Source organism: Panthera pardus, unplaced genomic scaffold (genome assembly GCF_024362965.1).
Source record: "Panthera pardus isolate Hobbes unplaced genomic scaffold, ASM2436296v1 HiC_scaffold_15, whole genome shotgun sequence".
Taxonomy (NCBI): Eukaryota; Metazoa; Chordata; class Mammalia; order Carnivora; family Felidae; genus Panthera; species Panthera pardus.
The window spans coordinates 35,944,172-35,961,749 of record NW_026526710.1 but is presented as its reverse complement, the minus strand read 5'-3'; the positions used below and the strand labels follow the sequence as shown (position 1 = coordinate 35,961,749).

Below are 17,578 nucleotides of genomic sequence, written 5' to 3'. Positions count from 1 at the left end.
AACTAAATGTGGAATCCATCCTTTTTTAATCCTAATGGATTTAGTTACTAAAATATCAAAAGGATTATATTTTAAGGCTCAATAAAATAACGTCTCAAGAGACTTTCATTCATGCAGTAATTTAAATCCTTCTAAAAATGACACTAAAACAAATTTGTCAAAACATGAAAACTATGTGTTTTTCTCTTAACCTTTATCAACTTAAATATGTTGCTTGTGTACTTATCAGTTACATACTGCCATGAAAGAAAGCTCACCATTATTTGATGATGGACAGCCTTGGGGAGAAGAAACTGAAGATGGAATTATGCATAATAAGGTACCACAAACTTGAGAGTTATCTTGGTATTATTAACTGTGTCACTATTGAAATTAGTCTTTTGTATAAGTTGTCTTTTTGCTTCCTGAAAAACTTCTAAAACTGATTTTTTTTTTTTTATGTTAATAGAGGGGTGCCTGGGTGACTCAGTCGGTTAACCATTCAACTTAGGCTTAGGTTATGATCTCATGGTTCATGAGTGTGAGCCCCACATTGGATCTCCACAGAACCCACTTTGGATCCTGTCTCCCTCTCCCTCTCTCTGCCCCTCATTTTCTTATGTGCTCTCTCTCTCTCTCAAAAATAAACAAACATTTATAAATAAATAATAAGCAAACAAATATTAATAGATTTACTCTTGGAATCACATTGTAATTTCTAAAACTAAGTAGGCATAGAAATTTCAAATGTTGGGGCTCTTGGGTGGCTGAGTTAGTAAAGCATCAGACTTCAGCTCAGGTCATGATCTCATGGTTCGTGAGTTCAAGCACTGCATTGGGGCTTCAGCACAGAGCCTGCTTCGGATCCTCTGTCTCCCTCTCTTTGCCTCTTCCTGGCTCATGCTCGAGTGCACACTCACTCTCTTTCTCTCTCTCTCTCTCTCTCTCTCTCTCTCTCTCTCAAAAATAAGTATTAAAAAAAAAAAAAGAAATTGAAATGTTAACTAAGTAAAAAATGCAATGAAATTAGAAGTAAATCATAACATTATTTTATGTATAGATGTAATATTTCTTTATGTTTTAGAATGAAGATATCATTACTGACAACATAAATCTAATATAATTCTTTGCCAATACAAAGCATAATCTTTGAGTCTTAAAATATTACATTGTAGGTTTTTTGTTTTGTTTTGGCCTTTTTAGTTAACCATATTGCCACTTAGATCTGAGTTATCACTTCAAAAAGGGGTTGAGATAAAAGTAAACAGGTGGCCAAAATTGGTTCCCAAACCATACTTTATTGGAACCGAAACTATGTAACTAACCCCACCCTGTTTCCTAAAATAAGCAAATTTACGTGTGTAAATGGAGCAAATACCAACTCCAAGGAATAGTTTATAATATTGAAATTAAACATTAATGTGCCCTAGTACATGTAAAAGATCACCATGCAGGTCCCTAAGAAGAAAAACTATTTTCTGTTTCTAATTCTAACCTACGCTCTTTGAGCATTTGACTTGAAAGTGGCAAGAACTTCAGTTTCATCTTTTATTTCTACCTGGGAAATAGTTCAAAGAGGTATCTGAGTTTTTTTGTTTTGGGGTTTTTTTAAACAGAGAGTAACCCTGCCTTTTACTGGTTCAGCAATGACCCCTGCTGGTGAAACAGTTAGAAAGCCTTTGATCCTACTTGAGAGAATTTTCCTCCCATGTTGCAATATGTGTACTGCACTACATTTAGTTGTACCTCAGTTTTCAAGCCAAATATAATTACAGCATTTATTAAATATTAATTTTTGTATATTTATCCTAAAGGTTAAACCAGTAAAAGGTATTTTCACTCTTTTAGCTATTATTTCAGATGACAATATACAAAGCAGCACTTTGGAAATTATAAAGTGCTATTTTTTAATTAAAGAGGGTTATCAAAATATCTAGTTTCACCAGATTCTTTGCCTCAGCTTTGTAGATCCAGAAACTCAGTTTGTTACTGGCAGAGCATTTGACTGCAGAAATTCAATTTGTTTTTTTAATCTGCAAAATCAAAATTGACCAAGCTTAAAGAAACTGATTCATTGTCACCAAATTCATAAGAGACTGATCTGAAAGAGAATGAAAATGTATTAATTTATCATTAGTGGTATACCTTTCCAGTTAGAAGAATGCTATTCAGGGTATCCTTTCTATATCAACCAAATAATATGAAGGTTGCTTAATTAGAGAATCCACGCAAAGGGAATTGGTTTGTCTTGAGGGATATTTCTTTCATGTAGGCTTTGGAAAATTCTGATCAGCCATCCTCACCTCCTAACAAAGTATGCATCTTCAAAGTGACCAAAGCACCACATAACTACAAACTGTAGTGTTACTTTCTTTTGGATAAATATTAAGGATTCTAGTACTCTACTGTTTAGATCTCTACTAACCATGCCACTTTTGAGACTGAAGTAACAGTGTATTTATAGCCTTCATTCTGATTTTCACAGCTAGACATTGTCAGTTTGATTGTACCTAGGTGATCATCAATTCATTTACCTTTTTCATAAGGTTCATTCATAGGGATGATCTACCCCTAAAGATAAATGTGCATTTTATGTTGAATTTATTTTTTTTTAATGTTTTTTTTTTTTTTTTTTTTGAGAAAGAGACAGAGCAAGAAGTGGGGGAGGGGCAGAGAGAGAGGGAGGCACAGAATCCAAAGCAGACTCCATTCCAGGCTCTGAGCTGTCAGCACAGAACCTGACGCAGACCTCTAACCCACAAACCATGAGATCATGACCTGAGCCGAACTCGGAGGCTTATCCAACTGAGTCACCCAGGCATCCCTGAATTACGTTTATTAATAAGCTTCCTTATTTGACCTCAAAATTCTGAAGGTGTGGTTTCTTTACTAAAAATCACCATTATCCAAATTTAAGTGTTCTTTTCATTCTCATTCACATTAGAAACAGCAGACTAAGCAAGTCTGTGTAACATAATTATATATCCTAGGTTTGTGTCTCATTTATAGGAGTTCATATAACTACTTAGTAGTCTTGACCTTTCTTTTTTTAATTCAACTTTAAATTCCCACTTAGAAAAATGGAACACACTAAATAGAGAATAATGGCTTTTTCTAAAATCTGCTTAACCCAATCAGTTGTTTTTGGACTACACCATAAAATGCTATGAGAGTTTCATGACTGGTGCCGACAGCTTTGAAGAGATGAACACAGAGTTGCAGTCAAAGCTGAGTAAGTGTTCTCATTCCTAGTGTGCATGCTTTTAGTCATGTATTAAACTCTATTCATGGAGCTATAGCTTATTTAACCACACCCAGTGTTTAGATGAGCTATTCTAAATTTGTTTGGATGCCTACTGATTTTTGTCTTCATTGTTTCTTTGATGGAGAAAAGCTAGTTAAGCTGAAAGAATGCTGATGTTAGAGTCAGACCTGAGGCAAAACCCCTTCCTGCCTATGTGACCTTAACAAATTAATTAACCTCTCTAACAAAGTTTTGCAAGATTAGGTGGCTGTGTACATAAAGTATCAAACACACTACCAGGAACACAGAAGGTAATCACCAAATGTTATTCCTGTGATATCCCTATAATATTCTTGCTTTACTGTTTGAGTAATTAAAATTAATGGGCCATTATATTTCCAAAGAAAAAAATTCTTTATTTTTCCACTCAGTGATAATCTAGTGACATTCAGTATATACTAGCTAACTCTAAAATGTTCCAGAGGTATTCTTTTACATTTCTTTCCTTTTATTGACATAGTCTTGTATATAAAATAGTAGAACTGTGGGTAAAATAGATAAATTTAATGGAATCAGTGGAATCCAATGGAATCAATCCAAACAGGAGAATATCACCTTGCCACTACTGGCAGAAAAGTTGAAAGCATTTCCCTTATGTTGCCATGGGATGTATCTTGCTGAAGTAACAGGACAACTTCAACTTGTCCAACATAAGAAAGGGACCAAGGTAAATGATGTTTCATTTTAAAAGAGGAAAATTCACAGTGATCTAATATAAAAAGCATTTAGTGAAGTTTTTGGGGTTTTTTTTATAATTAGTTAAGCCAATTAATAGTATTCATTTATTCAAACGGTATTTATTATATGCCTACATTGGGCAAGCCACCATTTAGGCACTGAGAATACAGTCATGAATAAGAGAAAATCCCTGCTCTATGAGGCTACCTCTAACAGAGATGATAATCAAATAACTGTAAACCAAAGGGTGGCAAGTACTATGAAGAAAAATAAAGCAAGGTAAGGGAATAGACAGTGTAGTAAAGGGAACGGTTTGCTATTTTAGAGGGTAGTATATCCTTCACTGGTAGTATTTTGACCAGTCTAGAAGGAAGTGAGGGAGAAACCAGTGGTGAAAACCTGGGGGAAAATGTTTCTAGACAGAATTGAGATCTCACTAAGTTTTGGGGTTTTCTCTCCAGAGGATTTATTTAATGTAGATGCTTCCAAGCTGGAATCATTAGCAGCAAAAAACAAAGCATTGAATGAACAGATTGCAAGATTGGAACAAGAAAGAGAAAAAGAACCGGTTAGTAAACATGCTTATTATCAGTGGGCTTATATACTTAGCTCTTTTGGATTTTTGGATTTCCTTAGAGAGTGCCAGCTATTTCTTTCCCTAAGATATAAATAAATAGCAAAATAAGCTTCTTAAAAGTTAATTTTTTTTTACATTGGACAGAACTCCCCATGAAAACATGTTTGGTGTCTCTAGAGCTTTGTTTTCCCTTGTGATTGATCAGTCTTGTGCTAATGGTGTTCACAATATGATGAAAGAGTCTAACCTACTTACATAAGACCAAAAAGATCTTTTGAACAAGGTCCCCATGTTACACACCTCTAGGGAACACTATTTACAAGAAGCCTGAGTTATGTAGTTAATGAAAAGGGAATGGTGTTAAGTGGGTTTATATAATATATTATATTCTTAGGGTTTTCTAAAAGCTAAATGATAATATCCAGATATCTAATTTTATTTTGTGTATTATATTATTGAACTATCTAGACTATTCTGTAAAATACCAGATTTTAAATGTTTGTGCTCCTTCATCCTGGCCCTTGACTTTTTGTATCCCAAACTGACTTCCTGAAAAGTACATCTTAATTAGGTAGGAATGCCAAAGTTTCCTTTTAGTTCTTTTGACTTCCTCTAAAAGTGAAAGGAAAATGTAATATACTTTTCTCTAAGATGAATTTAAATAATATTGTGTCACTTTAAAGTATGGAATGGTTATCAATAAGAATAATATGTTCTTTTCTTTTAAAGAATCGTCTAGAGTCATTGAGAAAACTGAAAACTTCCTTACAAGCAGATGTTCAAAAATATCAGGCATACATGAGCAATTTGGAGTCTCATTCAGCCATTCTTGACCAGAAATTGAATGGTCTTGATGAAGAAATATCTAGAGTAGGTAAGTACAACCAATGAATGCTAAAAGAAGACATTCAGACTGGAATGTGGACTTCCTGGGGTTTATCACATGCAGAGAGAGCTTTGTCATCCATATCTTTTTTCCTTTAATGGTGAGTGGCTATAGCAGGCTACCAAGTTTTCAGTGCCTTCTACATGTATTAGTTTTCTGAGGCTGCTATAAAAAAAAAAAAAAAAAAAAAAAAAAAAAAAACCACAAATTTGGTGGACTAGAACAATAGAAATTTTTTGGCTCACAATTCTAAAGGCTAGAAGTCCAAAATTTAGCATGGCTAAGCTTCCTCCAAGGACTCTAGGGGAGAATTCATTCCTCATCTCTTCCAGCTTCTGTTGTTCTTGGCATTCCTGAACTTTTGGCCATGTCACTCCAGTCTCTTCTTCATCCTCACATTGCCTCTTCTGTGTATCTGTCTCTCCTCTTCTCTTTATGTTAATTTCTCTCAGCCTCTATCTTTTAAGGACATTTGTGATGGCATTTAGGACCCACTAGATAATCCAGGGTAATCTCATCTCAAAATACTTAATGTAATTATACCTGCAAAACCCCTTTTCCAAATAAGGAAATGTTTATAAATTCCAGGGATTTGGACTACATAACTTTGGGTGGCCATTAATTAGTCAACCTACTATACCTTCTAACGTGTTTTCAGGTGTCTGATTTTTTTGAAGCAAAGAGGGACCTAACTTAAGAACATATACTACCTGATATAAATATTTATTCTATTCCACCTTGTAATTAGTAAACCAGATTCTTTAATCTTTGCTGGCTTCAGTCTACTACAATTATCTTATGATCCATCACTGCCTCCTAAGCTACTTGGCAGCTTAAGCTGATTGCAAAGTAAGATGAAAAGATGGAACTACTATAATTCTCTGTAAGGAAGAGCCCAACTAAAGAACGTTTGTTTATATCCTTGTGTGTTCCTAACTTTGTTTTCATAAGCACATATCAGTCATAAAACTCTAATAATACTGTGACACATGAATTGATTGATAGTTCTGTAGTGCCAGAAGGAGAGCAAAGAAAGGTATCCATAAACGGCAGAGCCATTGGATGGCACTTTACCAAATGAATAACTCTGTGGACCTACTGTGCTATTTTTTCCAGGTGTTTGCCTGCTTCAGTTTTATTCTTGTAGGATTTTACAGGCTGTGTCTTTCCCACATAGGATTTGTGTAGCTAGTCCTTAGGATATTTGATTTATTTCTTAGTCTATGGAATATTGACCATCTGTCAAGTCAAGGATAATATTTATCTGGGGTATTTGTTTAATCAGTTTATTTTTTTCCAAACTCTAATTACATATATTAGATTTGCTCTAAACCAACTCTAAATAATTTACACTTGGTCCCTAATGTTTGTTCTCCGTGATGACAAGAAGCCATAGACTAATTTTTTATTACAGCAATATTTGTAATTAAATCAATAATTTATAATATTAATACTCTGTCTTCCTCATTGGTATTTAATTAAGACAATTTTCATACTTTCTACTTGTGAGAATTTTTTTCCAATAATTACAAGCTGAAGAGGTGAGAGAGATACTTTAGCAATCATTTACCATTCCAGATTGACTTAGTTTGAGATAATTTGATAACTTAATCTAAAATGTTTTTATTCTGAGTATTTTAACTTTATTGATTATTTAAAGTCATTTGTGGCCAAGAATGAAAGAGACCTATTTAAACTGTATGGATAATGTACATTGTGGATTTTTTGTGCAGATTCCTGTGATAAATATAACAAATTTTACTTAAACCAGCTATTAATTTATTTTGAGCTCAGATTGGAGCTTTCCAAGTATAGTGCTACAACTGAGTTATAACAAAGCCAAGATCTTGATCCTGTCAGCCTTTGGGGTGATTCTCGTGGCCCCTTTGGTCGTGAACTTCCTCATCCACCTATCCCAGACTGCTTAAAAGTACTATCATATTCTTTATAAGCTATGAATAACAAAAGGTTAGAAAACACTATTCTGTATAACCCCAAATATTTTAAGTTTGAAAACTTCTTTCTCTTTCATGATCATTTCCTGTTTGTAAGTACCATTTTGTCTTAGTACAATATAGTCATTTTTTGTTACAAATTTTGGTAAATAGACAAAGCAAGAACTTAACCATTATAGTTACTTAATATCTGATAAAACTACTGAAAATGTCAGTGAAACAAGAATAAAGTGATGTATTTAAATACAAATTTTTTTTTTGTTGTTTGTGAAAAACTGGTGGGTTTTCTGACTTACTGAAGAGAATCATACAGGAGTATTAAAAGCATTTGAATTGAATACCAGCAGTCTATCCCTCTTAAGTGTAGTAATTCTCAATCTTAATCATTATGTGTGGGGCCATATTTTTTTCATATAGCACTTTCTGAAAATCATAGCAAGCCAATAGGGAAATATGTTCCTAACATAAAACTTTAATTGTACCATCTTTCAGGAATGTTATTAACAAAGTGAGATCAAATAGAATTATCCCCCCCCAAAGAGAAGAGAAAATATATATATACATAACTTGGAAATTTAGAAATCTTAATCAACTCTATTAAATAATGGCATCAATTTCTTTGTATGAATTGAAAGAACTTAACAAATTCTTTTTCAATGCAGAACTAGAATATGAGACAATGAAACAGGAGAATACTCGCCTACAGAATATTGTTGATAACCAGAAGTACTCAGTTGCAGACATTGAGAGAATAAATCATGAAAGGAATGAACTGCAGCAGACTATTAATAAATTAACCAAAGACCTGGAGGCTGAACAACAGCAATTGTGGAATGAAGAGCTAAAATATGCCAGAGGCAAAGAGGCGGTATGTCATACCATTTTCAGAGTGGCAACTCAGAGCTGACAGTTTGTAAAGACCTATCCCTGTTAAGAAAAACTGAGTGGGTAGAATAGATTGGCTAAAAAGGTAAAACTTTTTGCATTGACATTTTACTAAATGTCACCCCAATTTCTTTCAGTCAGATTTAAGTTAACTATGTTTTTTAGCAGTGAACCAAGAAATAAAAGTCTCTAAAGCCATGAAAATAATTTTCATAAACCTTGTGCCTTTCATTCAATGTGAGTCCATTCTTCCTTTACTTATTTACTATTCAAACATTTATTTAACAACTGTTGTGTGCCACTTAGAAGAAGCTGGGCTTAGAAGAAGCCAGACTCCACTCTCCCCTTGAGAAACTTCCAATCTAGTCAATATTTTTCTACCATGAGATCAGACCCCGTTTGCATGGGGTACTGAGGAAGCATATAGTATGCCTAACCCAGATGTAGTGTGTGTGGTGTGGGGAGATGTATGAGGTGATTTTTAGAAAGGCTTCCTTGAGGGTGCCTGAGTGGCTCATTCAGTTAAGTATCTGACTTCAACTCAGGTCATGATCTCACAGTTCATGAGTTCAAGCCCATGTTGGGCTCTCTGCTGGAGATAACACCTGAACTGAATTGGGAAGTATAAGGAAGAGTTATCTTGGCAAGGTTAGGGGAGTCAGCAAACAGCATGATGGCCTCTGGCATCAGAATCTTTTCATATGGCTGCAGGTTAATAACAAGGGATAGGGACACGTAGCAACAGATAAAGACTCAAGAGAAAAAGTATAGACTAGATGATAAAGATTCTTTTCTTATTTAAAAGTTTGGACTGTATCCTAGAAGTTCCAAAAAGCCCTTAAGATTTTTAAACAGATAACTATATTTCAGAAAGATCTTGTTTTTGGTCATGTGAAAAATGGATTGGAAGGGAGCAAAACAGATAAGGATCTTTGGCAGCAATGTGGTGAGAAGTTATGAGCTGAATTTAGAGTGTATTAGTGGAGATTCAAAGAAGTAGGTGGATTCTGACTACTTAGGTAGAGTAAATAAGACTCGATGAAAGAAAAGGGATACATTCATAGTGTCTGGCTTGAGCAATGGGACAAGCAATAGTAAAACTCACTCTGAAATAGAAGTTGCCAGTCAGGAATGGAAATGGTATGCTGACCTGTTATGTCCATGGGGTGTGCAAGTGAAAATATCTACTAATCTATTATGTATCTGAACCTCAGGATAAAATAATGTAGGTTTGCAATGTAGATTAAGTAAAACTCAGTATGTATTGTGATTGAAGCCATAAGGGTAGATGAATTCACCAAGGAAAAATACATAGGAAGAAGGGAGCACCAGCATCTTGAAGGACGAAGTTCCCTTAAGAGAAGCCTAAAAGAGACTGAGGACTAGCCAGAGAGGTCAAGAAGATAGAAGCTGAGAAAGGAAGAGTCAGGAAGGAATTAACAGTGTCAAATGCAATAACAGGATTTAAACATTTCTGTCAGATTCAGTAACGGCAGTCACTCTCAAACTTTACCACAACCAAATTATTTGACTTTATTTCAATTTTGTAGGTAGTACATTATCCTTTTAGCCAACAATGTTGAAAAAGTGGGCTCATTGACCATATGAATTTCTAGATAATAATTAAAGTCTGTCCTTATTTTTGTTGGCAGTCCCTTATAAATGTTCCATACTTCTGCCTTGCTTAGCTATGCACTATTTTTCTTACTTTTTTTTAATGTTTTTTTATTATTGAGAGTAAGAGAGATAGAATGTGAGCAGGGGAGGGGCAGAGAGAGAGGGAGACCCAGAATCTGAAGCAGACTCCAGGCTCTGAGCTATCAGTACAGAGCCCAGTGCAGGGCTTGAACCCATGGACTCCGAGATCATGACCTGAGCTGAAGTCGGATACTTAACTGACTGAGCCACCCAGGTGCCCCTCTCTTACTTTTTAATGTAACTCTCAATAGACGTGAACTTTTTCTTAATGGTTCAGCATAATTTATGGACATGACACCAATGTATTCTAAAACAATAAGTTAACAAGTTGTCTAGGGACCAAATGTTTTCCTATCAAATAATTCCAAAGTGATCTTTTTTGCTATATACACTATTACATTCCTAAGAAAAAAATACGTAAGGTAAGGCTCTTTTTTAAGAAAAGGTAGTAAAACATGTCTTTCTAAGGCCTCTCTCTCTCTCTCTCTCTCTCTGTCTCTCTCTGTCTAAGTTTATTTATTTTGGGAGAGAGAAAGTACGAGCCAGGGAGGAGCACAGAGAGAGGGAGAGAGAGAATCCTAAGCAGGCTCTGCACTGTCAGCACAGAGCCCAACACAGGGCTCAAACTCATGAACCTCAAGATCATGGCCTGAGCCAGAATGAAGAGTCAGACACTTAACTGACCTAGCCACCCAGGCGCCCCTCTCTCTCTCTCTCTTTTTTTTTTTAATGGAAAAAAACAGACTACAGAATTTCAAAATTAAATTTTGGTTTGAAGTTGTCTACCCTAATATTTGTTTATCTATATCTATACAGTAGTTATAGTACTAAAATTTATATTTCACTGAGAAAAATTTAATCTCTGTTTTGTTCCAAAAGTAATGAGGTTTTCTCTTCTACTACTTCAAACACTCTCCTTAGTACATTATTTCTTACATATATTTACTGCTATTGTTAAAATAAAAAAAAAGTAGTTCAAAGAAAGCAGCTGTTTTTGCCCAACAAAACAATACTAGTTTTTAATCCTGGTCACCTTATAAAGTATGTTATCATTATAGGCATAATACAATAGTTTCTTTGTCAGGTTTTAACTATTTTACATTTTTAAAAATCTGTATTTTACACACCTACATATGTAATTTTTAATGTGGAATGGACAGTTCAGCATGAGCAGTAAACATTGTCTCCTTTTATAGCCCTATTTCACCATATTTTTGTTTTGCCTTGCCTATCTGTACTCTCTCATCCTCCTTATCCTCTACAGAATCTCTGTCCTGTGTGTCAAGGAGAAGCATAGACATTTATAAGAAGTAGACTATAGTGGTGATCCCAGAAGTCTTTGAACCTAGAATTTGGTAAACCTATATTTTAACCCTGGATTTGCCATTGCATACCTGTGTGACCTCAACCTGTTATCTAACCTCTCATAGCCTCAGTTTCCTTATTAATAAAGTGAGGTGTTGTTGGACCACATCAGTGAATCTGAAATGAGTTCCTTCAACATACATTAACGAATATATTTTTTCTCTCAAGCACTATGTGGGAAAGGGGAGGTTATGAATCTCTGGACCAGGTGAACTCTTAAGTTTAGCTAGCTAAAATTAGCTGTATAAATACTGTTTATTTGGAAGATCAGGATAAAAGAAGAATTTTTTTTTTTTTAAAGAAGAATATTATTTAGGAAATAGGTAAGCAATGATCTAATGAGGGCCAGAGTAGGCCATAGACCAGAAAACCTTAGGGTACTAAGAGAGAGATTAAAGAATGATAGCAGAATGTAACAGCTCAATGTAAACATTTATCCATCATCTTTTTTTTCTGAACTTATTTTTATTCCGCATGCCATCTCTGGCTGGTAGTAGCCTTCTGGATCTATGTTGAGATAGACACTGAGCCTGCATCTGCTCATCAGGAAAAGGTGTTATCAGTTTTCACTGTCTTAATTGGCTGTAGAAAGAATAAATGTGCCACACATTTACTCTCCCTGCAATAAGACGTGATGAAGTGCATGGGCTTGTGAAAGCTGTTTTCATTTAGATAAATAAAATGTTAGTGAAGAACAGAAGCAACTACCTCTAAAACCATTTAGTATAAAGACAAATAGAGCTACATATCTTAGTACTCCCTAGAGAGCTACCGTATTACAAATTGGAGTAGTTTAAATTATTTCCTGATTCATTAGTAAGAAATCTTAAATGTAATATATATCTCCTAAATGCCAAGTACTCTTCTAGGTCCTAAGGGGATGCAGCTGCTTTCATTGAGCTCACAATGAAAGTGAATAAATATGTCAGGTAGTAATAAGTGCTATGAATAGGGGCGTCTGGGTGGCTCAGTCAGTTAAGCATCTGACTTTGGCTGCGGTCATGATCTCACAGTCCGTGAGTTCAAGCCCCACATCAAGCTCTGTGCTGACAGCTCAGAGCCTGGAGCCTGCTTCCGATTCTGTGTGTCTCTCTCTGCCCTTGCCCCACTCATGCTCTGTCTCTGTCTCTCTCTCTGTCAAAAATGATAAACAAATATTAAAAAATAAAAAGTGCTATGAATAAAAATAAAGTAAGAGGATTAAGAAATTTGGGGGGCTACATTTGAGCAAAAGACTTTCTGATAATGTAATTTGAACAGAGCCCTGAAGGAAGGGATAGAGACCAGGTAATATGGAATTGTTTTACTAAAATATTTTTGTTAAGGGGTGCAAGCCTGCTTGGGATTCTCTCTCTCCCTCTCTCTTTGCCCCTACCCCTCTCATTCTCTCTCTCTCTCTCTTTCAAATAAACATTTTTTTAAAAATAAAATATTTCTGTTAAAATAACATTTGAGACTTAAATGATTACATTTCACTTATCTTAGATAAATGAAATGTTTTATTTTTTAGGGGCTCCTGGGTGGCTCAGTCAGTTGGTTAAGCATCCGACTTTGGCTCGGGCCATCTCATTGTTCATGGGTTCAAGCCCCACATCAGGCTCTGTGCTGACAGCTCAGAGCCTGGAGCCTGCTTCGCATCCTGTTTTTCCCTCTCTCTCCACCCCTCCCCGGCTCGTGCCCTCTCTCTGTCTCTCAAAAATAAATTTAAAAAAAAACAAAAAAAGAAATGTTTACTTTTTAAATTGATAAATCCAGGGGCGCCTGGGTGGCTTAGTCAGTTGAGCATCCAGCTTTGGCTCAGGTCATGATCTCACGGTTTGTGAGTTCGAGCCCCACGTCAGGCTCTGTGCTGACAGCTCAGAGCCTGGAGCCTGCTTCGGATTCTGTGTCTCCTTCTGTCTCTGCCCATCCCCCACTTGTGCTCTGTCTCTGTCTCTCAAAAGTAAATAAATAAATGTAAAAAAAATTTTTTTTGAAAGATAAATCTAAAGTTTGTGTTGTTTTCATGATTTCTCTGCCTGGCACTTTAAAAAGTAAATTTTAGTTTATACCTAGATATGGATTCTTGTTCCGAGCTATTTGGAAATGAGAAGAACATTAGGAAGAACAGTAAGATAAGAACAGATAAGAAAGAACAGTAGGATATTGCTTACTAATTATAGTTTTTAAATTACCCTACAGGTTGTGAATAATATCTTTCATTCTTATATACCAAATTACAAAACTAAAAAAAATACATATAATTTTTGTGTAAAATTGCAGATGCCAGTTGAAAACCATATGGAATAGGGCTATTTGGTTTACTTTAACATTTATTTTGGTGTTCTTACAGATTGAAACACAATTATCTGAGTATCACAAGTTGGCCAGAAAATTAAAACTTATTCCTAAGGGTGCTGAAAATTCCAAAGGTTATGACTTTGAAATTAAGTTTAATCCTGAAGCTGGTGCCAACTGCCTTGTCAAATACAGAGCTCAAGTTTATGTAAGTAATCATGAGATTAATTAATTAATCTTCAAAAGATTTTTAAATGATATGATTGATGTTTATTTATTTATAACTAATAGTTTAAACATCAGCCTGTTCATGACTGAGGTGAGAGCATGGAAATAAAACACTAAAACCTTTTATCTTCCATCTTTTTGATAGTTAGAAATCTATTCTACTTTTCTCTTTGAATTACAAAGCCTCTCTACCTACTTTATCAATTCAACTATCTGATAGAAACTTTGATTACATTTAAAATACACACCAGGGTTATAAAGAGAAAAATTACCTGACTCTTAATCTTAAATTGATACTTGTCCCAATAGAGGCAGATATAAATAAATAATTGCTATATATGTACTTTATTAGAAACGTTTACAAGATATGGTATTGATCAATTCTTGCCAGAATTAAAGAGAAAGAAAAGTTTCTACAGAAATGGTGAACCTGGAATGAAGTCTTAAAAGATGAGGTATTTATTGGGATGGTCTGTGGGAAAGAGTTTCAGGTACAAGGACACACATGAAGGCATGAAATATAACAGGACATTAAGTAACACCAGTAGTCAATAATGAAAAGTGTGCACCTAATTTTTAAATATGTCCAAGGATGTAATTTGGAGAAGAAAATTTTTAAATCGTTCTATTGCAACTTCTTAGTTATTCACAGATATTAGTATTTTAGTAGCCCCCACAGAAATGTCAACTTTCAAAATACTTAGTTTTTGAATAAAGAATATCAGAGTATAAAGCTATGCATTTTTCCCTTGAGAATCATTCATTCAATACATTATTTATTGAGTACATATTAAGTTCCATACCAGCTAGGTGCTAGAGATGAAACACCCAGAAAGATACAGTTCCTACTTTCCCAATGATCACAGTTTATTTGGTGAACAGACTGTGATTAAATAAAGTCAGACTCATTTTCAATAGAAAAATCCACCCAGTAAACATTTAATCTTTTACTGAATTGCTTCTCAAGCAATAGCTGGGTAGGCAGGTAGACAGACACTGCTGCAAGAAAATAAAACCTGCATCAAATCAGTATAGGAAGGATTACCCAATACAAAAAGAATGCATATTCTTGGAAAAGGGGAAAGTTTTTCTGTGATCTTTGGACATAGTTTTACATAATAATAGAACAATAGAAATAGAAATAGCATCCAGAAGGTGCAACCCAACCGTCACAAATAATATTTGGAGAAAAGTTCTTAGATTAAAAAGGCATTGCATCTTTCAAAGAAAAAGAGCAGCCAAAATTAAAACTCTGCAATTAATAACTTCAAAAGACCTACTAAAAACATAGTAACATAAAATTTTCTTTTGGTGATGAAGATGATTTGGAACAAGAGGCGGTGTGATTACACAACATTGTACTAAATGCCACTAAACTATACACTTTAAAAGAAGTAGTTTTATATTAAATTCATTTTAACTTAATGATTTCAGTTTAACCATTTTAAAGTGAGTTTGACCTCAATTAAAACATAGTAATGGGAAACTATTCGAACAGAGGACGAACATAAGGAATGCAAGCAGATTATGAGCTTCAAGACTGGTGAACATGTGGAGAAGTAGGGAGAGTGGCACACCCAGAGGGCATGGAAGTTCTGCATCCCTTTCCGAGTACCTTACGCTCTGCATCTCTCCCATCTGGCTGTTCCTGACTTTTATCATTACTTAAATAAACTGGTAAACATCTGCTTATTCTGGACACCCATCTTGCTTTTTTTCATGGAACAACCTCCCCTGGTTATCTCTCCGCAGTTGTATTTCAAGATCTTCCCAGTTCTTTTTGCAGCCTCAGACTCCTCCATGTGTAACTTATTCAGTCATTCCCTGCTGGCGGATATTTGCTGTGTTTCAAGTCTTTTCTATTACAGTGGAGTTCCAATGAATAGCAAAAAGAAGAAATACAAGCAGATAATTGTGAAACTAAGCAGTTGAAAAGGATTAAGAGAAAAATACAAATTGTTTTCAAGAAAGATACTGCATTAAAATAAGTATACTTATAAAATGTTTAAATAATAGCAGTGTATCTCCAGAATGGATAAAGCAAATCTAAAATATTCCAGGTATTGAAAAGCAAAAGCAAGTTGCATTCTACAGTTAGAAAAATTACATTGAAAATTAGTTTTATTGTCTTATTTCTGATGTATTAATTTAGTTTAAAAATATCATAACTTCACTTTTTTTCCTCCAAAATTGGCTCCTTCTATTGCAATGTGTAGATGCCTCATGAGAAATTTTGTAATTACATATATCATATCGATCTCCTAATCCTATGTCTTTTGTAGGTGCCACTTAAGGAACTATTGAACCAAACTGAAGAAGAAATTAATAAAGCTCTAAATAAAAAAATGAGCTTAGAGGATACTTTAGAACAAGTAAGTAACAAAACAGTTATTAAAAGCAAAAGTAAGGGGCGCCTGGGTGGCTCAGTCGGTTAAGCAATGACTTTGGCTCAGGACATGATCTCGCGGTCTGTGGGTTCGAGCCCCACGTCGGGTTCTGTGCTGACAGCTCAGAGCCTGGAGCCCGCTTCGGATTCTGCGTCTTCCTCTCTCTGTTCCTCCCCTGCTCATTCTCTGTCTCTCTCTGTCTCTCAAAAATAAACGTTAAAAAAATTTTTTTTTAAATAAAAAAAATAAAAGCAAAAGTAAGATATTTAACACTTAAATGTGATTTGTAATTTTTAATTGTTAAGGAATGAACTTTTAATAAGATATTATAGAAAATGAGAGTTGGGTATACCCTTGACTTGGAAACATTTGAAGTAATTTTTTAAATAACTTAAACATTCTAGGCTTTACATATCATTGATGAAGTGATACGAAACTGAATAAATTTCCCTTGACTTTAAATGGAGAATTTCCTCCTTCAACTTGAAATAATTTAATATCCTTTTTTTTTTAAGTTTTATTTTTATTTAAGTAATCTCATACCCAGTGTAGAGCTCAAACTCACAACCCCAGATCAAGAGTCGCATGCTCTTCCAACTAAGCCGGATGGGCACCCCTTAATATCCCTTTTTGTGCTAAAAGGAATTTGACATGGCTCCCTTAAAAGTAGATATATATCATTTGGGGCTAGAGGCTAAGTAGCTATGATGAATTAAGAGATTTTTATTTACCAAATTTTTCACTCCGTACCATGAAATTCAGGGGAACTCAAATGCCTATAAAAGTCTATTTCCAAAAGTAAGTTTCAGAAAGTTCCTTCTTCTAAGATACTTGAAACATGATATGACCAATATCTCAGAGAGAACAGTACTATCGATTTGGTAATCTTTAAATATTGTTATACTTGATTAAGAAAAGTTAAGAAGCTACTTCTCAACTGCAAACAAAAGGTATTGTTTATGTGACACCAAATAATTGAAGGAAAACCCCAGTTAATTCGTATCTTCAAGAACTATTGTGGCATTTCAGGATACAAAATCCTATCTTTACCAGGAATAGAAATTTTTTTTTCTTATCTGGAAATAAAGCCTATGCATTAAACGAATAATTATGCAAGTAACCCACGTTTTTTACATGTTAACAAATTGTATCAAGATTTACTTTGTATTAGAAAGAATTTCCAATCAAAAAAATAGTAAACTTTGTAACAGATAAGTGGGCAGTTTCATGATACTATTGTTATTATAATTTGGGGTTTCTGTAACATCACACATTGGAAAGAAGGAATTGGGACTGCTTTAACAGGTACTCCACAGATGTGACTGTTATTCAAGATGAAGTCTTCCCTTAGCTTCCTTC

At 34.7% G+C, this 17,578-nt stretch overlaps 1 protein-coding gene across 1 annotated transcript in view; it reads left to right on the top strand.

Annotated features, from left to right (window-relative positions):
- The window catches only part of NDC80 (NDC80 kinetochore complex component), a 62,020-nt gene that overhangs the window by 15,472 nt on the left and 28,970 nt on the right, over nucleotides 1-17,578 (top strand). The window contains exons 7-13 of the mRNA XM_053902477.1: nucleotides 230-319; nucleotides 3,118-3,211; nucleotides 4,423-4,529; nucleotides 5,268-5,412; nucleotides 8,042-8,247; nucleotides 13,660-13,812; nucleotides 16,115-16,204. Of these exons, the coding sequence (XP_053758452.1) occupies nucleotides 230-319; nucleotides 3,118-3,211; nucleotides 4,423-4,529; nucleotides 5,268-5,412; nucleotides 8,042-8,247; nucleotides 13,660-13,812; nucleotides 16,115-16,204 (885 nt within the window). The remainder of the gene's footprint in view (nucleotides 1-229; nucleotides 320-3,117; nucleotides 3,212-4,422; nucleotides 4,530-5,267; nucleotides 5,413-8,041; nucleotides 8,248-13,659; nucleotides 13,813-16,114; nucleotides 16,205-17,578) is intronic.